Source organism: Amyelois transitella, chromosome 30 (assembly GCF_032362555.1).
Source record: "Amyelois transitella isolate CPQ chromosome 30, ilAmyTran1.1, whole genome shotgun sequence".
Taxonomy (NCBI): Eukaryota; Metazoa; Arthropoda; class Insecta; order Lepidoptera; family Pyralidae; genus Amyelois; species Amyelois transitella.
The window spans coordinates 762,032-785,290 of record NC_083533.1 but is presented as its reverse complement, the minus strand read 5'-3'; the positions used below and the strand labels follow the sequence as shown (position 1 = coordinate 785,290).

The 23,259-nt window shown below is 41.0% G+C and overlaps 1 protein-coding gene across 3 annotated transcripts; it reads right to left on the bottom strand.

Moving 5' to 3' along the window:
* Positions 1-166: 166 nt before the first annotated feature.
* Positions 167-23,123, bottom strand: LOC106143131 (SID1 transmembrane family member 1). 3 transcript variants are annotated; one of them, XM_060952873.1, is made up of 20 exons: positions 22,858-23,123; positions 22,063-22,132; positions 21,835-21,937; positions 20,836-20,937; positions 19,343-19,455; positions 17,790-17,893; positions 15,460-15,547; positions 14,690-14,773; positions 13,727-13,860; positions 12,260-12,390; positions 11,028-11,141; positions 9,687-9,792; positions 8,994-9,069; positions 7,997-8,173; positions 6,986-7,103; positions 5,824-5,946; positions 5,106-5,222; positions 4,332-4,464; positions 2,023-2,227; positions 167-1,653 (listed from the first exon to the last, which is right to left on the bottom strand). In XM_060952873.1, the coding sequence occupies exons 1-20, from the start codon at positions 22,971-22,973 to the stop codon at positions 1,477-1,479; spliced, it is 2,391 nt and encodes a 796-aa protein (XP_060808856.1). In that variant the 5' UTR covers positions 22,974-23,123; the 3' UTR covers positions 167-1,476. The 3 variants fall into 3 exon arrangements, with proteins under 3 accessions (XP_060808856.1, XP_060808857.1, XP_060808858.1); XM_060952874.1 differs by lacking the exon at positions 22,858-23,123 and adding an exon at positions 22,636-22,699; XM_060952875.1 differs by lacking the exon at positions 22,858-23,123 and adding an exon at positions 22,560-22,628.
* Positions 23,124-23,259: the final 136 nt, after the last annotated feature.

Below are 23,259 nucleotides of genomic sequence, written 5' to 3'. Positions count from 1 at the left end.
ACGACGTAACATAAAATGGTGGTAAATATACGAAGAAAATCTAGATAAAGAGTGGAAAAATGTGACCAACTGTATAATATTGACATATTAATATTACTTCTAATATGAGCATATTCAGAAAAAAATATTTTAAAAACATTTACAAAGTTTTTAACTCACGTATTAAAAAGTACCAGTCTCAAATCACAGATGTCGACGCTGTCCACTTCAAAGGGTGCAAATTAGTGCATACGCCGTATCAAAGATGGCGTTACAGTGCTAGTCATGTTAGTGGTAGTCTTTTTATTTAATAGGCATTTTTACCATCCTTGAAAAACAGATAGAAGAGCTCTTATAATATTTCTAAGAGAAACGTCAAATCATTTTTAGGATGATCCATAAATATTATTACAACAATGTATTCTCTCGTCCACATTTTTTATTCTTAGTTTGGATAGTTCTGAAGTTGACGTGGTCAAAGAAAATGCTGCAGTGCAGTTTGCAACCGCTTCTTCTGCACTGATGCTTTGGAAGCGGCCGTAAACTTAGTTTTAAGTAATTAATTTGACTTAAAACCAATGTTGTGAAACCAATAGTTATGACAATTATTAAGCGATATGAAGTGTCCCATAATAATGAATATTTTTTTTAAATTTGAATTTGATGACTTTAATAACAAGTATTCAATTCCGTAGCATTTTTCTTTCTCTCTTGGGAGTTTGCCAAAGTGGGTCACCTGGTCTTTAGAGTAGACGCTAAAGCACTAACGTCAGACAAATGCGACTCATATTGTAACGTCGTCTGCGAGTGTCTACCATTTAGGCGCCCTTGACATACAAACATAAAAACACACAATCCCTTTTTTATCTCTATCGTCTGTTTGGCAAAGACAGAAAGGTGTCACGTTCATCCTCGTCATAGCCTTTTGCCGTCCATAAAACACAAATTCCTATAGGAATATACGTCGATTCATAGATGGCGCTACTTTATTCATCACTTATTTCTTTAAAACTACCTTTGTTTTATAAAGACAAGAAGCAAGTCCCCTGTGGTGTGCCAGAGAAGGTTTGAGTCGTAGTCGTATTAAAAAGTACCATTCTTAAAACACAGATGTCGACACTGTCCCCTTTGCAAGTTAGTATAAACGCCGAATCATAGATGGCGCTTCTGTATCAATATATTTATCTTATTTCTTCAAATTTAGGAACTTTTATTTTGTTTTAAAACACAGGTATCCCTTGGTGTGTTTGTCAGCGGGTCTAAGAGATTGGAAGAGAGTTAGATAGCTATGGCGGAAGTCACGAGACAGAGATCGTAGGAGTAATATAACTGCAGCGCCGAACACACCTCGTCGTGGCAATGTATTAAAAAGTACCAGTCTCAAAACACAGATGTCGACACTGTCCACTTCATAAGGCGCAAATTAGTGTATTCACCGAATCATAGATGGCGCTACTGTATCAATATAAATTTTTTTTTCTTCAAATTCAGGCACTTTTAAAACACAGGTATCAAGTCCCTCGGTGTGTTCCTCAACGGGTCGTCTATGACCAGCAGGAGATTGAAGGAGAGATAGAGTGCTGTAGCGGAGGCCACGTGCCAGAGATCGTGGGAGTCGTAGAACTGTAGCGCTGAACACACGGCGTTGTGGCGGCGGGAATGGGCCGGGCTTTCCTGTGGGAGAAAGGAAACAAGTTCAAATCTGAATGACTCTTTTTTTGTGTCATTTTCCTTTTGTTAATGAGGAAAATTGAAAAAAAAGTTGATATCAGTGAATTTTTTTTTATGAAATTACGATACCTGTTTACTTGCATCTTTGCAACAAAAGAATACAGGTTTCACGGGAACTATAGTTTTTACCGGGATGAAAATTACCCTATTTTTTTTTTTCTCCAGACTCTTAACTAAATATAAGCAATATTTCAAGAAATTGGTTCATTAGATAACGCGTAAAAACACATCAAACAAACAAACTTAACGACGTTTAATCAAGAGGTTCCACCTATAAAACACAGATGGCGTTCCACACAATTCCATACTCACCGACCACTTGGTCTTGGAGTCGAGGAACAGCCTCAGCGCCAAGATCCAGGTGACGTGCGCGGCTATGAAGTAGACCCACGACGGCGGAGACACCTTCTCCCGCTTGCTGAGCTTCATGGCCAGGTAGAACCAGGTGTATAGGATAGTGTTGCCCATTAGAATGGCTAGGAGATGGCGCGCGAAGTCGCGTTTGTGCATGTATAATCTGTGGGAGAATATAGAATTGTGAATTCTAAGACAAGCGATCCGCTCCGGCTTCACATGGGTAGGATTTATAGATAAGAACCCTCCACAGAAAACTCAGTTTTCAACATTTAAAACTTCAATTTTTCGTGATTAGCGCATACAATACAGACAGAGAAAATAATTTGACTTTATACTACATATGTAGTGATTTTCGTGCAGAATTATATATATATATTATTATCCCTTGTTGGAAAGACAGAACCAACAGCCTTAATGATGAAATTCAGATTCAAATAGTGACAGGTTGTTAGCCCATTGTGAAGCTTGGTCTAAGAGCTCTGACAGCGAGGTTGTGAGGTGGGAGACGAGGGCCCAGTTGGCGAGGTTGGCCAGCGCTAGTAGAGCTGCGGGCACCATACTCACCCGTACGCGGCGAGCGCCCAGTTGGCGAGGTTGGCCAGCGCTAGTAGAGCTGCGGGCACCATACTCACCCGTACGCGGCGAGCGCCCAGTTGGCGAGGTTGGCCAGCGCTAGTAGAGCTGCGGGCACCATACTCACCCGTACGCGGCGAGCGCCCAGTTGGCGAGGTTGGCCAGCGCTAGTAGAGCTGCGGGCACCATACTCACCCGTACGCGGCGAGCGCCCAGTTGGCGAGGTTGGCCAGCGCTAGTAGAGCTGCGGGCACCATACTCACCCGTACGCGGCGAGCGCCCAGTTGGCGAGGTTGGCCAGCGCTAGTAGAGCTGCGGGCACCATACTCACCCGTACGCGGCGAGCGCCCAGTTGGCGAGGTTGGCCAGCGCTAGTAGAGCTGCGGGCACCATACTCACCCGTACGCGGCGAGCGCCCAGTTGGCGAGGTTGGCCAGCGCTAGTAGAGCTGCGGGCACCATACTCACCCGTACGCGGCGAGCGCCCAGTTGGCGAGGTTGGCCAGCGCTAGTAGAGCTGCGGGCACCATACTCACCCGTACGCGGCGAGCGCCCAGTTGGCGAGGTTGGCCAGCGCTAGTAGAGCTGCGGGCACCATACTCACCCGTACGCGGCGAGCGCCCAGTTGGCGAGGTTGGCCAGCGCTAGTAGAGCTGCGGGCACCATACTCACCCGTACGCGGCGAGCGCCCAGTTGGCGAGGTTGGCCAGCGCTAGTAGAGCTGCGGGCACCATACTCACCCGTACGCGGCGAGCGCCCAGTTGGCGAGGTTGGCCAGCGCTAGTAGAGCTGCGGGCACCATACTCACCCGTACGCGGCGAGCGCCCAGTTGGCGAGGTTGGCCAGCGCTAGTAGAGCTGCGGGCACCATACTCACCCGTACGCGGCGAGCGCCCAGTTGGCGAGGTTGGCCAGCGCTAGTAGAGCTGCGGGCACCATACTCACCCGTACGCGGCGAGCGCCCAGTTGGCGAGGTTGGCCAGCGCTAGTAGAGCTGCGGGCACCATACTCACCCATACGCGGCGAGCGCCCAGTTGGCGAGGTTGGCCAGCGCTAGTAGAGCTGCGGGCACCATACTCACCCGTACGCGGCGAGCGCCCAGTTGGCGAGGTTGGCCAGCGCTAGTAGAGCTGCGGGCACCATACTCACCCATACGCGGCGAGCGCCCAGTTGGCGAGGTTGGCCAGCGCTAGTAGAGCTGCGGGCACCATACTCACCCGTACGCGGCGAGCGCCCAGTTGGCGAGGTTGGCCAGCGCTAGTAGAGCTGCGGGCACCATACTCACCCGTACGCGGCGAGCGCCCAGTTGGCGAGGTTGGCCAGCGCTAGTAGAGCTGCGGGCACCATACTCACCCGTACGCGGCGAGCGCCCAGTTGGCGAGGTTGGCCAGCGCTAGTAGAGCTGCGGGCACCATACTCACCCGTACGCGGCGAGCGCCCAGTTGGCGAGGTTGGCCAGCGCTAGTAGAGCTGCGGGCACCATACTCACCCGTACGCGGCGAGCGCCCAGTTGGCGAGGTTGGCCAGCGCTAGTAGAGCTGCGGGCACCATACTCACCCGTACGCGGCGAGCGCCCAGTTGGCGAGGTTGGCCAGCGCTAGTAGAGCTGCGGGCACCATACTCACCCGTACGCGGCGAGCGCCCAGTTGGCGAGGTTGGCCAGCGCTAGTAGAGCTGCGGGCACCATACTCACCCGTACGCGGCGAGCGCCCAGTTGGCGAGGTTGGCCAGCGCCAGTAGCACGCAGCGCGCGGTGTAGCGCGGACGGAACGCGGCCGCACCAGAGTTTCGGATCGCGGTCCAACTTCGACGCGGAACAGACCATTCTGGAATAAATCACGTATAACGACTTTATTACAAGTGCCGTGTGGTCGGGAACCACACATAAATTCCTTTCGCTAGTCTGTCCTCATCCATTCTCAACATACTCTTCAATTTTGGTCGCCACGTTCTTTTCACTCCACACATTTCTCTTATGTGTGGAGTGAAAGATAATTGTAACATACATACATATGGTCACGTCTATATCCCTTGCGGAGTAGACAGAGCCAACAGTCTTGAAAAGACTGAATGGCCACGTTCAGCTATTTGGCTTTAAGATAGAATTGAGATTCAAATAGTGACAGGTTGCTAGTCCATCGCCTAGAAAAGAATCCCAAGTTTGTGAGCCTATCCCTTAGTCGCCTTTTACGAAATCCATGGGATAGAGATGGAGTGGTCCTATTCTTTTTAAAAACTATAAACGTCATAAAATGTCTATGAGTACAATGACACTGACAAAAAATTATTAAATGCACCGTCATTTAACTAGCGAGACGGCGACAATACAATGTTAAAATTTCATTCTACGGAATAGGGAACTAACAGTAACGCCATCTCTCGGGCGGTGGCAGAATTAAATAGTAACTTTACGTTTCAGTTGTTGCAACACGATAATAGATGTCGCCACTGTATAATGATTACTTACCAAGTTTGAACTGTCCGACGTAGTATATCTTCACGGTGAGTATAAAACACGTCATAAGATGTAGTATAGTGAAGAAAACCCAGAAATACACGCTTGGGAACATAATGCCGAAGAGACCTGCGAACATTAACAAATCAAATTAAAATATTATATATATATGTTCCGTGTGGTTCCCGGCACCAATAGAGAAAATAATAGGATCACTCTCATCTCTTTCCCATGTATGTCGTAAAACGCGACTAAGGGATAGGCTTACAAACTTGGAATTGTATTTTTTTAGTTAGCAACCTGTCACTTTTTGAATCTCAATTCTATCATTAAGCTAAATAGCTGAACGTGGCCTATCAGTCGTTTCAAAACTGTTGACTCTGTCTACCCCGCAGGGGATATACACGTGACCATATGTATGTATGTACATATTTATGTATGACCCATTCTTGTAAGAATAACTGAAAGCATAGAGAATAGTGAGTACGTAAGTTTTCTTTTAGATAAAATCTTAGATACGCATAAGACATGACACAGCAGATGACAGAAGAGAATAAGACGTAGTTCTTACTTAACTTAAATTAGTAGTAGTTCTTACTTAACTTACATTAAAATCTACTTGACACAATATACAATGGCCAGGGTATTCATTATTGATATTGAAACCATGAACGTTCAACAATTCTTAAACGCAAAGAATGTTCAAGATTCTAGAAGCATCCACACTGACCTATGACAATGATGGCCGCCAGCACCATGAAAGTCGCGTGCGCACTCGCGTTGACGTCGGGATGCCGACTCTGATAGAGCTTCACCGTCACCAGCACCGCTATCACGTACATGAACGACGAATCTGTTGGTACAAATTGAAATAACGAACTTTGTACAGTAATTTGAAAGAAGTACTGCTGGCCACTAAGAAAAAAATAAAGAACAAAAATAGAATATTGCACAAAATATTTAAAAAGACCGAAAGGCGTATCTTACAATGTTAAAATGTATAATAATTTAGTTCACTTTTTATAATTTCATGGATGTTAATACCCAATGTATAAACCAAATATAAGTTCAGTGAGTTATATCAGAAAGTGCAGTTTTAATTTCTTTCAAAACAAGTTCCGACAGAGATCATAAAATAGTTCTGTAATAAACAAACTTATTGCTACAACATAGGATTTTTAATCCTAATACAACAGGAGTCGTGTATCTCGCTCATTACCGACTCCCGCGCTCCTGCGAACTCCAGACACGGCGCGTACGCAATTAGCCAATAGCGAACGGTTTTGGTCCCGCGTTCAAATGGCGCACTATGATTGGCGCAGACATTTTCGCGCCATGACAAAAATTGATTTCTGCGCAGGTACATCGGTGTAACTTATTAAAGTGGTAGTACTGTATGCATGTATGTATGTAATTTAAGCTAAGATATAATAATAATAATAAATGTTTATTTCTCTCCACAAAACAAGAAATCTTAATACTAATTAGATTAAATTAAAGTACCAAATCAACTACTTGAATTTGTGGGAGCTGACGCCTGTAGGTACTAGGAATGCACCTGTATTACAAGTCATCAGGCCCGCCTCTTGATTAATTTTCTAAACATAATAAGAGTAGGTACCTACTTAGTACGAGAAAAAATATCTTATTAACTTAAGTATTGTATTTAGAGAAATATATATATTTAAAAGAAATAGTTACTCCTATAAACGTGGTGTGTGTATGAGGTGTCATGCTTATGTTTGCGACTTATTTATTGTAAAACTTGAAGTAAATTTTCTGTATCTTCGTAATTTTGTTTAAGCAACCATTCCGTAAGAATTTTTTTTAACTTTAAATGTGTTTAGGTGATGAAAAATATAAACCGTGTTCACAATGAACAGTTACGTTACCGAATTGGAAGTTCATCTTGTTGGGGCACAGGTGGTAACACGCTGACAGTAGACCTTCCATCGCCAGGGCCAAGCCCATGGAGTAGAACAGGCCACTGTGCTGGGGGATGCCAAGACCCTGAGGCAGATGGAGAAATGATATAATGTAATTTTTATTTTATATATATTAAATCATGGTCCTTTGTTTCCAGGCACTTAAGAATAGGACCACTCCACATCTTCACATGGATGTCGTAAAAGGCGAATAAGGATAAATAAAATTGGGATTCCCTATGGTAGGAGCTAGCAACCTGTCACTATTTGAATCTCAATTCCATCATTAATGATGGAGTCTATGCGAAGCTGATGGCTTTTTAAAAAATTAATGAATATATAAGGGACAAATTACGCAGATCAAGCTAGCCTAGTGGTAAGTTCGAAACTTCTGTTTTTGGTATTAACTCAACGATAATACTTAAAAATAAGACCCAGGCCAATCGAACAAAATGCAATGCAATTTTTGTCCTTAAGCCAACTGTCTGTGTCCCAATATCAAATGGTCCCAATGTCAACTCGTCCCAATGCCAACTCGTACCAATGTCAAATGGTCCCAATGCCAACTCGTACCAATGTCAAATGGTCCCAATGCCAACTCGTCCCAATGTCAAATGGTCCCAATGCCAACTCGTCCCAATGTCAAATGGTCCCAATGCCAACTCGTCCCAATGTCAAATGGTCCCAATGCCAACTCGTCCCAATGTCAAATGGTCCCAATGCCAACTCGTCCCAATGCAAACTCGTCCCAATGCCAACTCGTCCCAATGACAACTCGTCTCAATGTCAACTCGTCCCAATGTCAACTCGTCCTAATGTCAACTCGTCCCAATTTCAACTCGTCCTAATGCCAACTCGCCCCAGTGCCAACTCATCCTAATGCCAATTCGTCTCAATGCCAACTCGTCTCAATATCAACTCGTACCAATGTCAAATGGTCCCAATGCCAACTCGTACAAAAAATATTTTAATACTCACAGGAGACTGAGGTTTCCTCTGCCTAACTCTGACTTGCAACATGAAGATGACTCCCAACAGCACGTAGCCGATGTTGGACAATACATGATTAAAGTCGGACATCTGAAGCGCGCCGAGCGGATGTGCGCATAGGAAGTTGTAGTAGCACAGATCTTGATTTCCGGTTTGGAAGACCATCTGAGAAATAGAATAGAATAGAATAGATTTATTTTCAAAATTGGAAACAAGGTATCACTTATTGACATCACATAAATCTAATTATAACTACTACTGCTTCCAAAGCGCATGTGTAGAAGAAGAAGCGGCGGAACAAACTACACTGCAGCATTTTCATCGGACGTCAATTTACAAATACTTATAGATCTCTTAAATCTAAATCATGGACGAATGCACATTGTATACATTAAAAAACATGAAGGAATGTAGAACTTATTATGTACAATACGAATATTTCGTCACAATATATGTATATACATATACACTAATAGCAAAGAGAAGGTATTTTTATCGTTTGTACCGAATAAAAACAAAAACCACCTTCGGGCGGTACATAGGCTTAATTTTTCTAGTATTTTCCACGGGAACGAAGCCGCCGCCGGCAAAAGCTAGTTTTAATATAATTCCAGTTTTTATCTGGCAAACATGCTCCCATAGGAAGAATTATTTATTTTTCAATTTATACGCAGAGATCGTGGCAAGTGGAAAGAGGTAGTCTCTGCCCAACCCTCCGGGAAAGAGGCGTGACTATATGTATGTATGTATGTATGTTATACCTACATTAATTTATTTTCAAGGGATAGGCTTATAAACTTGGGATTCCTCTTTTAGGCGATGGGCTAGCAACCTGTCACTATTTGAATCTCAATTCTATCATTGAGCCAAACAGCTGAACGTGGCCATTCAGTCTTATCAAGACTGTTGGCTCTTGTCTACCCCGCAAGGGATATAGACGTGACCATATATGTATGTATGTATGAATTAATATATTTTCACTAACCTGTTGGTATGTAAACAATAGTTGAATAACAGGCAATGCGTACACAATTGCGACGGTTAGGGAGCTCCAAAAATACCTGCAAAACAAAAAAAAATAAAAATTATTTAAGTTTTATTTATTTATTTAAACTTCATGCACGTAAAATGTATGTAGTTATGAATGTGGACGAAGCGAAAGAAATATGCAGAGATCGTGGCAAGTGGAAAGAGGTAGTCTCTGCCTACCCCTCCGGGAAAGAGGCGTGATTTTATGTATGTATGTATGTAAAATGTACAACAGGTGGACTTAATGCCACAAGGCATTCTCTGCCAGTCGAACCTTTGGACCAAACTGAGATGGATGTACGGGTTGTAGTTTTAGCGCCGTGTGGTTCCCGGCACCAATAAAAAAAAGGAACAGGACCACTAAATTTTGTTCCCATGGCTGTCGTAAAAGGCGTCTAAGGGATATGCTTATAAACTTGGGATTCCTCTTTCAGGAGATGGTCTAGCAACCTGTCACTATTTAAATCCCATTTCTATCATTAAGCCAAACAGCTGAACCTAAGCCACGTTCAGCTTTTAGTTTCAGTCATTAGTCTTTTTTAGGCTGTCGGCTCTGACCACCTCGCATATCCCATGCAGGGTGTGTATATTATGTATATACGTGATTATATTATGTATGTACGTATGTGTGTATAAAATTCACACTTACCTATCAGACCTCCTGTTGTGAGCGGTAGGCTTGGCCCGGCTGAGACCAGCTAAGGTCAACGGCGCTAGAGGTTCAGGCCATTCCGGTATCGACTCCGATAGGGAATCTGTCACAAAATCACTACATAGTATAAAACAAAGTCGCTATTTCAGTCTGTTTGTCTGTAGGTATGCTTAAATCTTTAAAATTACGCAACGGTATTTGATGCGGTTTTTAGTAACAGGTAGACTGATTCAAGAGGAAGGTTTTTATGTATAATAACATTTATAATTTTGCACCCGTGCGAAGCCGGGGCGGGTCGCTAGTAAATAAATAAATACTTAGGCTTACCAACTTGGGATTCTTTTTTAGGCGATGGGCTTGCAACCTGTCACTATTTGAATCTCAATTCTATCTTAAAGCCAAATAGCTGAACGTGGACTATCAGTGTTTACAAGACTGTTGGCTCTGTCTACCCCGCGTGGGATATAGACGTGATTATATGTATGTATGTATAAATATATACGGGACAAATTACACAGATCGAGTTAGCCTCGAAGCAAGTCCGAGACTTGTGTTACGAGATACTAACTCAACGATACTGTATTTTACAATAAACTAGCGACCCGCCCCAGCTTCACACGGGTGTAAAATTATAAATGTTATTACACATAAAAACCTTCCTCTTGAATCACTCTACCTGTTACAAAAAACCGCATCAAAATCCGTTGCGTAATTTAAAAGATTTAAGCATACAGACAAACAGACTAAAATAGCGACTTTGTTTTATACTAGGTAGTGATACTTATACATATAGATAAACAACCAAGAACCAGACCAATCAGAAAAAGTTATTTTCTCATCACGCCCTGGCCAAGATTCGAACCCGGGACCCCCGGTGTCACAGACAAGCGCACTACCGCTGCGCCACAGAGGCCGTCAACAACAAAAAGTGTCGACAATTGTATAATTTTAAGTAAGTAAGAAAACGCTTTACTGTCCACTAAAGGAGTACATTACAAATATAAAACAGTAGTTCAGTACAAAGGCGGGCTTATCCCTAAGTGGGATCTCTTCCAGCCAACCTGACAATGAGAGGATCATATACAAAAAAGAGGCAAGGGTGAACATAAGGTACCTAAGGTAAGGAAGGTAATACATACATACATATAATCACATCTATATCCCTAGCGGGCTAGACAGAGACAACAGTCTTGAAAATACTAATAGGCCACGTTCAGCTGTTTGGCTTTAAGATAGAATTGAGATTCTAATAGTGACACGCCCATCGCCTAAAAGAAGAATTTCAAGTTTCTCATGTAGGTACTCCTTTAGTGAACAATAAAGCATTTACTCACTTACCTTCATCAATTAATTTGTCAGTCGCGTGCGAAGGGCCAGGCGTCGCTTCAGCTTCTACGCTCGTGGACGGTCCTGGTTCTTCTGGGTTAGGATCGGTCACTGGTATGAGGATAGCTGGTTCAAAGATAAATAAATTCAATAAATAAATCTATATCTACTAATATTATAAAGCTGAATAGTTTGTTTGAAAGCACTAATCTCAGGAACTACTGGTTCGAATTGAAAAATTCTTATTGCGTTGAATCGACCATTTATCGGGGAAGGCTTTAGGCTATAGAACATCACGCTGCAACTTTTAGAAGCGAGGAAATAATGGAAAATGTGAAATAAAAACGGGGAAAATTATTCATCCTTGAGGGCTTCAATGATGCCCAAAATGACAATTCCACGCGGGCGAAGTCGCGGGCACAGCTAGTATATATATATATATATATATATATATATATATATATATATATATATATATATATATATAGAATGTCTTAAAAGGCTACTAAGGAAGGGGTAGGCTTATAAACTTGGGATTCTTCATTTAGATGATGGTCCAGCGATCCGACAAGATTTGAATCTGAAATTTATTTTTAAGCCATACAGCTGAACGTTCAGTATTCAAGAATCTGTCTACTCCGAAACCGCCGAGCTTGCATGAAGAGAGTTAGGAATGTGGATGAAGCGAAGGAAGTATGCAGAGATCGTGGCAAGTGAAAAGATGTAGTCGCTGCCTACCCCGCCGGGAAAGAGGCGTGATTTAATGTATGTATGTCTACCCCGCAAGGGAGAAAGACGTGATTATATGTATGTATTAAAATAAATGACAAACAAACCTAAATTATTTTTAAGCCATACAGCTGAACGTGGCCTTTAATTTTTTCAAGACTCCGTCTACCCCGCGACGTACCTACGTAATAGACGTGATTATATGTATTAACTAGCTGTGCCCGCGACTCCGTCCGCGTGGAATACTTATTTTGGGCATCATTGAAGCCATCATTGAAGCTTTTTTCACATTTTCCATTATTTCTTCGCTCCAAACAGTTGCGGCGAAATGTAATACCTATTGCCTAAAGCCTTCCTCAAAAAATGGTCTATTCAACACAAAAATAATTTTTCAATTCGAACCAGTAACTCCTGAGATAAGCGCGTTCAAACAAGTAAACAAACAAACAAACTCTTCAGCTTTATAATATTAGTATAGATTTAAATAGATGACAAATAAATCTTTAATTAATTACCTTGTGGCGAGCAAGAGAAGGCAGGTAAAGCGACTATAGTCACTAATATAGCGACTAAAAATATCAAAGCTAACGTGACTAAAGCGCCTATAACATACTCCTTGTACGATATCGTGGCTATAACGCGAAATCTGAAAAAAAAGATATGCAATAATAGAATTCAATATCTTCCGTAACGGCCTCTGCGGCGCAGCGGTAGTGCGCTTGTCTGTGACACCGGAGGTCCCGGGTTCGAATCCCGGCCAGGGCATGATGAAAAAAGAACTATTTCTGATTGGCCTGGGTCTTGGATGTTTATATATAATATTATATATATATAGTAGCGTTGAGTTAGTATCTCGTAACACAAGTCTCGAACTTGCTTCGAGGCTAACTCAATCTGTGTAATTTGTCCCGTATATTATATTTATTTATTTATTTATTTCTCTTCTCCCTCCTGGCTTTTAGTCCCGGTCGCATCTACTAGGATCGGACCACCACATCTCTTTCCCGTGGATGTCATAAAAGGCGATTAAGGGATAGGCTTATAAACTTGGGCTTCATCTTTAAGGCGACGGGCTAGCCACCTGTCACTTTATATAAATCTCAATTCTATCAGTAAGCCAAAGAGCTGAACGTGGCCTATCAGTATTTTTAAGACTGATGGCCCGGTCCACCCCGCAAGGGATATAGACGTGATTATATATATGTATGTATGTATGCATCCTCACCACTCTGGAGAGGAACCCGGGGTGTGCCTTTGACCATGGACCCTGGATTGTGTGAGTCAGGTTTTCACACGAAGCGACTCCCGTCCGACCTCCGCGACCTTTGCAGGTAGACCTTACCCGTATTGGATCGATCATGGTCACACATCCAGTTGCCTGAATGTGCAGGTTTCCTCACGATGTTTTCCCTCACCGCGTCTCTTCATTCGTATGGTGATATATTTTGCCGTGTGGTTCCCGGCACCAATAGAAAAAAGAATAGGACCACTCCATCTCTTTCCCATGGATGTCGTAAAAGGCGACTAAGGGGTAGGCTCACAAACTTGGGATTATTTTTTAGGCGATGGGCTAGCAACCTGTTACTATTTGAATCTCAAATCTATCATTAAGCCAAATAGCAGAACGTGGCCATTCAGTCTCTTCAAGACCGTTGGCTCTGTCTACCCCGCAAGGGATATAGACGTGATTATATGTATGTATGTATGTATGGTGATATAAATTTATAACACCATAGAATTTGGAATACAAATCCCACTACACCTTGTCCATTCGTTTATTTCGTTTTTGACAACTGTTGCTGCATTCACGTTCTACATACATACCTACATCGTCATAGTCACGTCACTATATCGCTCGCGGGGTAGACAGAGCCATCAGTCTTGAAAAGACTGAAAGGCCACGTTCAGCTGTATGGCATGGACATTGTAATTTATTACATTTCTTTTTATGTGCAATCAATAGTTTACAAACAAATACACACCTGAATTCTTTCCTCCTGTCCGCCGGGGTGGACAGAGTCGGAGCGGTTGGCAATATATCAGTCGAACCGATACACTCATCATCTGTCTGTTTAACGATGAACATAACGTAAAAACCCGACGGGAACATTGTTTGCTGAAAACCAATTAAATTATTTAATACATACATACATATACATAGTCTCTGCCTACCCCTCCGGGAAAGAGGCGTGATTTTATGTATGTATGTATGTATATACATAGTAGGATATTTAAATATATCAAATGTTTATGTTTATTTAAATTAAATGTATATTATATTAATTTTAATTAATTAATAATTAATTATAATATATTAAATGTATATGTATATTTAAATATCCTACTAATATACAATAAAGTTTGTGAGTATGTCAGGATGTCAGTACGGATGTTTGTTACTCTTTCACGCAACAACTACCGAACCGATTACGATGAAATTTGGTATGTACGTAGCTGAAGACCCAGAATAAGATATAGGCTTCTTTTTATCCATATATATATAGGGTTTCCATGCGGACGAAGTCGCGGGCGGCCTCTAGTATAATACATATATATTTCATTATATTACTGAAACTATCTATTGTAAAAAGTTTCATAGTGATATTGAAAGGAGAGTGAACACGGGGAACATGATAAATGGAGCGTTCCATGCCTTTATGAGCAGTGCGAAACTGTACAAAAAGGCTCACCTGGCATAGGCATGTTGGTCACAACACTAAAGTACGATAGTGAAAGTTGTGTGTGGCAGAATAAGCACGAAAGCAGATTTAACGCAACGGAATTGAGAACGTTAAACTTATAGTCACGTCTATGTCCCATACGGGGTATACAGAGCCAACAGTCTTGAAAAGACTGATTGGCCACATTCAGATTTTCAAAAAGAACAAATTCATCTTACACCTATTAATTCAATAATGAACAAATTCTTAATTGATAAAACTTACCGTTAGTGTGATCCCGCCCTTATTCGTCATAGTTTGATGGTAACCTTGATATAAGGCGTCATTCTCATTGTCGAACACTGGGCACTGAAAATAATAGTTCATTACATACATACTTACATATATATAAACACGTCTACATCACTTGGGGGTAGACAGTCTTGAAAACACTGACAGGCCCAATGATAGAATTGAGACTCTAACAGTTACAGGTTGCTAGCCCATCGCCCAAAAGAAGAATCTAAAGTTTATAAGTCTATCCTTTAGTCGCCTTTTACGACATTAATGGAAAAGAAGAATCTAAAGTTTATAATCCTATCCCTTAGTCGCCTTTTACGACATTAATGGGAAAGAAGAATCACAAGTTTATAATCCTATCCCTTAGTCGCCTTTTACGACATTAATGGGAAAGAAGAATCACAAGTTTATAATCCTATCCCTTAATCGCCTTTCACGACATCCGTTGGAACAAGATGGGAGCGGTCGTATTCTTTTATTTTCATTGGTGCCGGGAACCACACGGCACGGCACTATCCCGTGTATATATATGTATGTAGGTAGGTACCTAGTCTACATGAAAAAAAAATCCGTAAATATTAATTATTATACATGAAGAAAAATCCGTAAACTTACCGAGTTGTTCTGTATCACGGCACTATTCCGTGTATAATTATTATACATGAAGAAAAATCCGTAAACTTACCGAGTTGTTCTGTATCACGGCACTATTCCGTGTATAATTATTATACATGAAGAAAAATCCGTAAACTTACCGAGTTGTTCTGTATGGAGACCAATCCACATATGTCATCATCCGACTCCACGATCAGTATTACGCTCTTCGGAATCGTGTAGTTGAATCTGGGAAGTAATAGTGGACGTGGAAAATGAGAGCGCATGCCCAGTAGCGTGACACGCGCGACGCTGTATTTATGTCTTATACATACATACATACATACATAAAATCACGCCTCTTTCCCGGAGGGGTAGGCAGAGACTACCTCTTTCCACTTGCCACGATCTCTGCATATTTCCTTCGCTTCATCCACATTCATAACTCTCTTCATGCAAGCTCGGCGGTTTCGGGTACTTTTGACCTGACCCTTTACCAGGACGTCCTTAATACATACATACATACATATTGTCACGTCTATATCCCTTGCGGGGTAGACAGAGCCAACAGTCTTGAAAAGACTGAATGGCCACGTTCAGCTATTTGGCTTTATGATAGAATTGAGATTCAAATAGTGACAGGTTGCTAGCCCGTCGCCTAAAAAAAAAGAATCCCAATTTTGTAAGCCTATCCCTTAGTCGCCTTTTACGACATCCATGGGAAAGAGATGGAGTGGTCCTATTCTTTTTTTCATTGGTGCCGGGAACCACACGGCACACGTCCTTAATTTCAGTCAAAAAGTCAAAAAGTCTATTGCACATTCGTGGATTTGGAAAAGGCCTATGACAGAGTTGAGAGGAATGAATTGTGGTCAGCACTTTCTATGCATGGGGTGAGCAGTCTTTTGATACGAGCACTGAAATCCTTATATGAGGATTCGAGTGCTTGTGTCAGGATAAACGGAGCGCACACTGAGTGGTTTAAGATTGAGAAAGGTGTTAGGCAGGGATGTGTTGCGTCACCGTGGCTGTTCAACCTATTTATGGATAGTTGTTTGACAGATTTGAAAGAGTCTGAAAGTGGATTAAGGATGAATGAGTTACTCGTCAAATGTCTGCTCTATGCCGACGATCAGGTTATACTGGCGTCATCAGCGGAGGAATTACAGGAGATGGTAAACTGTATGCATGAAGCTTTAAAAGAGAAAGGAATGAAAGTGAACGTAAGTAAAACTAAAACACTGGTTTTTGAAATGGAGAAAGAAATGACAGCATGTAATATTTTGATTGGAGGAGAAAAAGTTGAGCAAGTGAAAGAGTTTGTATATCTAGGATCAAAGTTTACATCAGATGGCAAGTGTGATAGTGATATTGAAAGGAGAGTGAACGCGGGGAACATGGTGAATGGAGCTTTGCATGCCTTTATGAGCAGTCAGAAACTATCCAAAAAGGCTCGACTGGCTGTGCACAGGGGCGTGTTGGTCCCGACATTAATGTATGGGAGTGAAAGTTGGGTATGGCAAAAGAAGCACGAAAGCAGAATAAATGCAGTGGAAATGAGAGCGTTAAGGAGTATGTTGGGTGTGAAATTGAGTGACCGGATAAGGAACAGCGTGATAAGGGAATGTTGTGATGTGAAAGAAGATGTAGTTACAGGAATAGAAAAGGGTATGTTGAGATGGTTCGGTCATGTGGAGAGGATGAATGAAAACAGGTTGACTAAGCAGATATACAAGGAGAGTGTGGAGGAAAAGGTCGGGGTGGGAAGACCTAGACGAACATATCTTGATCAAATTAAGGACGTCCTGGTGAAGGGTCAGGTCAAAAGTGCCCGAAACCGCCGAGCTTGCATGAAGAGAGTTATGAATGTGGATGAAGCAAAGGAAGTATGCAGGGATCGTGGCAAGTGGAAAGAGGTAGTCTCTGCCTACCCCTCCGGGAAAGAGACGTGAGTTTATGTATGTATGTATGTATGCGAGGAAGGTACAAGGCTACAATTAGTTCCCGCATGTGAGGAAGGTACAAGACTACAATAAGTTCCCGCATGTGAGGAAGGTACAAGACTACAATAAGTTCCCGCATGTGAGGAAGGTACAAGACTACAATAAGTTCCCGCATGTGAAGAAGGTAGAAGGCTAGGAATTGGTTCCCGCGAGTGAGGACAGCACAAGGCTGGGAAGAGATCCCTTAAAGGGATAAGTCCACCATTGCAAGTGATTTATTTATTTTATAACTGTGTACTATTTCTTGTGACTATGTAAATTTATGTGTAATAAAGATGTTACGAACAAGATCTCTAAATTAAAACGTAAAAAAAACCTTCATTCAATTTCGTTCAATTTATTTACATACATACATACATATGGTCACGTCTATATCCCATGCGGGGTAGACAGAGCCAACAGTCTTGAAAAGACTGAATGGCCGCGTTCAGCTCAGATTTGGCAATCGATCAAATCAACTTATTTATTTCATTCATTCAATTTCCTACCTCGGCAGTAGCTGCTCTCTCTTCGTATCATTCTCCGGTGGTTCACTGTCGAACGAGAAGTAGTAGTACTTGGGTGTACTGGGCGTTACAACCACCGGGACCACCTGCGGCGAACGGGTGAACGGGACGGTGTGAACAGATGTGCGAAAGAGATAGAAATCTACTATATGTATATATCATCTACTATAGCTATATATATATATATATATATATATATATATATATATATATATATATATATATATATATATATATATATATATATATGTATAATTTCTGTTTATCCACATCCACATCCACACTAATAATAAAGAGGAAAGATTTGTATTTTTGTATGTTTGTGTGGAATAAACTCAAAAACTACTGGCCCGATTTTGATAAAATTTGGCACAGATATAGAATAGACCTTCAAAAGTGACATAGGCATAAATTTGTTTTTACCCTTTGTTTATTTCAAAATATAAAACACAAAAATATGTCCACCCGTGCGAAGCCGGGGCGTTGAAACGCACACGTAACATAGGTACCTTTATTTTATCTTGGACGTTTCGAATCATGTTACAATGATATATATATACATACATACATATAATGATATTTATATCCCTTGCTAGGTAGACAGCCAACGTCTTCAAAAGACTGTTAGGCCGCGTTCAACTATTTGACTTAGGGATAGAAGTGAGATTCAAATAGTGAAAGGTTGATAGAGCCCATTGTCTGAAAGAAGAATCCCAAGTTTATAATCATAGGAAAGAGATAGGGTTGCCCTTTTCTAAAGTTCCGAGTACCACACGGTATCAAGTTAATACAATAAACATATATTTTTTTAAATGTTTAATAAAAAATAATACAGCCTAAATTAGAAATAACAGTGTCATCCCTCTTCCTGGTGCGGAAGTTATTACTGGTAAACAGCTGGAATTGCGTATATTATATAAATACATACATACATAAAGTCACGTCTATATCCCTTTCGGAGTGGACAGAGTCAACAGTCTTGAAAAGACTGTTAGGCCTAGTTCAGCTTTCTGGCTTGATGATAGAATTGAGATTCATCTTATATATAAAATTCTCGTGTCACAATGTTCGTTCCCGTACTCCTCCGAAATGGCTTGACCGATTCGCATGAAATTTCGTGAGCATATTGCGTAGGTCTGAGAATCGGCCGACATCTATTTTTCATACCCCTTAGTGATAAGGGTTGTCCACCCTTAAAAATAAACAAAAACATCAGAAGTGGGATAACATACATTTTACCTTCCAATTTAACTGACAAAGAGAGATTGCCGATATGACTTGGTCAACTTATATCCCTGTTTTATTTTTTGGGTGAAAAGCAAGGAAAGCAGGTTTTAGTGGGGTCAACTGGATGGATGGGCTGGAAACCTGTCACTATTTGAATCTCAATTCTAACATTAAGCCAAACAGCTGAACTTTTGGCTATGTCTACCCCGCAAGACGTGATGATATATGTATGTTAACTAACTTGATCGTGTGGTCAATGGCCTTACACTTCTTTTATTCTTAAGTCGGGTGAGGAGTTTGGTTCAAACCTGGTCAAGAGGCACGTAGAAGTCGGTTACGCGTCGCAACTTAACATCAACGCTGACGTTAGCTGGACTGAAGGTGGATAGCTGGAGTTGTGGACGGTTCACTGATGTTATGTCTGCAAGATAGAGTTGACTTACAAACCTGCGTATACATTCAAATTCAAAATGTTTATTCATCATTGTAGGATACCTCATATCGCTTAATAATTGTCAAAACGTATGGTTTAACAACATTGGTTGACGTCAAATAAATTACTTAAAACTAAGTTTACAAGGCGTCAGTGCAGAAGAAGCGGTAACAGACTGCACTGCAGCATTTTCTTCAACAACGTCAACTTCACAATATCAATTAAACTTAGAATAGAATGTGGACGAGAGAATACATTGATTCAACTAGTGACAGGTTGCTAGCCCATCACCTAAAAGACGAATCCCAAGTTTGTAAGCCTATGCCTTAGTCGCCTTTTACGACATCCATGGGAAAGAGATGGAGTGGTCCTATTATTTTTTGTATTGGTGCCGGGAACCACACGGTTATTCCAACAGGCCTAACAATTGCGTTTCGCTAAAGCAGCGCTTACTTAATGCGCTATTCAAAGACGCCTCTATCAAACTAACCACTGTCTTACAAGAGAAAGAGATGAAGTATTAAACGCTATTTCGTATTTATGCGTATTTGTATGTATTTATATGTATTATATATAGATATATATGTCGTTTGGTTCCCGGCACCAATACAAAAAAGAATAGGACCACTCCATCTCTTTCCCATGGATGTCGTAAAAGGCGACTAAGGGATAGGCTTACAAACTTAGTATTCTTTTTTGGGCGATAGGCTAGCAACCAGTCACTATTTGAATCTCAATTCTATCATTAAGCCAAACAGCTGAACGTGGCCATTCAGTCTTTTCAAGACTGTTGGCTCTGTCTACCCCGCAAGGGATATAGACGTGACCATATGTATGTATGTATAAATTCTGTATGTATTTTATTATGTTCAAACATTTATTTATCTTGCTCTGCGCCAACGCCGATCTCCTGTTTGGTTTCCTTCCACCCAAAGGTTGACTGGAAGAGATTGCATTAGCGATAAGCCCGCCTTTGTACCATCTATATCTGCTTTGTGTTGTTTTGTATGTTCTACTCTTATGGTGCAATAAAGAGTTTTGAGATCTATACATTCATAACTCTCTTCATGATTTCATGAGATAAATAAATAAATATAAATAAATAAATATATACAGGACAAATTACACAGATTGAGTTAGCCTCGAAGTAAGTTCGAGACTTGTGTTACGAGATACTAACTCAACGATACTATATTTTATAATAAATACTTATATAGATAAACATCCAAAACCCAGGCCAATCAGAAAAAGTTCTTTTCTCATCGTGCCCTGGCCGGGATTCGAACCCGGGACCCCCGGTGTCACAGACAAGCGTACTACCGCTGCGCCACAGAGGCCGTAAATCTAGATCTATCTATCTAAACTCACTGGGACCAGCGTCGTGGGGGCACAGAGTTCTCGCCATTTCGTGGAACAGCATCGAGGAATGTGACGTCGCCACCTCCAGTGGGAGCTCCCATGATGACACCCCTTGATGAAAGGAAAAGAAGATTGTATTATACACTAGCTGTCACTGCGACGTCGTCCGCGTGGAATAGTTATTTTGAGCATCATTGAAGCCCTCAAGGATTAATAATTACCCCCCGGTTTTTTTTTTTAATTTTCCATTATCCATTACGATTTTTTTTGTTCCTAATAGTTGCAGCGTGATGTTATATAGCCTAAAGCATTTCTCGATAAATGGTTTATTCAATACAAAAAGAATTTTTCAATTAGAGCTAGAAGTTCCTGAGATTAGCGCGTCCAAACAAACAAACTCTTCAGCTTTATAATATTAGTATAGATACATACATTTAGTCACGTCTATATCTCTTGCGAGGTGGACAGAGCTGACAGTCATAAAAAGACTGATAGGCCACGTTCAGCTGTTTGGCTTAATGATATAATTGAGATTCAAATAGCGACAGGCGCTAGCACATCATCTAAGAGAAGAATCCCAAGTTTTTAAGCTTATCCCTTAGTCGCCTTTAACGACACCCATGGGGAAGAGTAGGAGTAGTCCTATTCATTTTGTATTGGTGCCGGGAACCACACTGCACACTTGCATTATGTATATGTCTTGTATTACACCAAATAAATTTAACAATGTGTTAGTCTTACACGACTGTAATTCTATAATTATTCTAAAGTTATCCAGGTTGCTTTACAGACATTTCAAGTGGATGATGAGGTTAATCTGGTGAAAACTGAAAACAGGTGAGCACATCATCTCAATTTACTGAACTTTTGCTATTATATTCCGTTTATTAGTGTGAAAATGAACTTATGTATTTTTATTTATTTTTTTATTTTATGTTCTTATGTAAGTGCTGTAAAATATGTCTTTATAAGAATAAAAGTATATAAACCCAAAAACTTAAGTCTTACCTTTCTGCTGAGTGGTTGTGATGAATACGGGATGTTCCGTGGTGACTGTGTCATTTGTGACGATGTGCACCCTTGTCGGAAAACCACGATATGTATACGAATTCTGGAAAAATAAATACGAGGTATAGACCATATTGATATGCTGATGTGCAGTGATGGGACCAGTTAAGATAGAACCATGGCTGTGGTAAAAGACTGGAGGGTTACAGGATTATTACAAATACTTACCTCACGAAAGTCCATTATCTGCTCCGTATCATTGCTGATTGTGACGTGTATTATTGTGTCATAATCGTATCTGCAAATATTAATACGCTGGTTTATTCACTCTTTGATGCTTCAAATATAAATGAAATTGTTATATTTTTGTACCATATAAATCACTTTTTTCTTGCTTTCAAAATACGATGTTTGTTGCAAGTGGAAACACTGTATATAGTGCTCTAGTGCTAGTGACCCGCCCTGGCCTCGGTAGCATTTATACATATACTAGAGGCCGCCCGCGACTTCGTCCGCATGGAAACCCTATCAATCCCGCGGGAACTCTGGGATAAAAAGTAGCCTATGTGTTATTCTGGGTCTTCAGCTACCTACATACCAAATTTCATGGTAATCGGTTCAGTAGTTTTCGCGTGAAAGAGTAACAAACATCCATACATCCATACAAACTTTCGCCTTTATAATAGTAGTAGGATGTATATATTTATTACCTTCCTATTTATTACCTCTCGAATCAATCTATCTCTTAAAAAAACTACATCATAATCTGTTGTGTAGTTTTGAAGATGTAATCATACATACAGACATAGGGACAGATGCAGGAAGCGACTTTGCTGTATACTGTGAAGTGAAGATAATGCGCTTATCTGTGACACTTCAAAATAGTACCAATTCGGGGAATCCCGGACAGACAGCAGCCCTTTTTGAGATTATGACTACTCATCATGCTTTAATTTATTCTAAACCCTCTTAATTAAAGACTACCGACAGGAAAATAAGTTATGTATGGAAAAGGCTACTTACATGTTGTAAATAAATTGTTTTTCACCCACATTTCGGACAGTAGATGAAGTGTTTGAAATACCCTGAACAAATACGCAGGTGGTGGCAGTACATATAAGAAATAGCTTGAAAATCATCACTAAACTCTCATATTCAATTGTGTTTATAGAAAAATTAAGTTTATTTTATTTATGTGAATCACTGTACGGCGAAAATGATAACACTTAAACAGTACCTATTGACTTGACTTATGAATAAATTTTTATTTTCATCAACAAGCATGACATGTCAATGTCAAATTAACATTTTTGACTGAAGACAGTTTGACAGCTGCGTTTTGTTTACTTGTTTTCTGTGTGCTGTGCTATATAATTTGACTTTATCTACACAGATTAAAAACATTACTTGACGATTACTAATTGC

Bases quoted from the DNA above. Each gene is read 5' to 3' on its own strand.
- LOC106143131 (XM_060952873.1), bottom strand. From the start codon at position 22,973: ATGATTTTCAAGCTATTTCTTATATGTACTGCCACCACCTGCGTATTT. The intron at 19,456-20,835 runs GTGAGTTTAGAT...TCTATCTTGCAG, and splicing joins CCCCCACGACGCTGGTCCCA to ACATAACATCAGTGAACCGT. The intron at 4,465-5,105 runs GTAAGTAATCAT...GATTTATTCCAG, and splicing joins CGTCGGACAGTTCAAACTTG to AATGGTCTGTTCCGCGTCGA.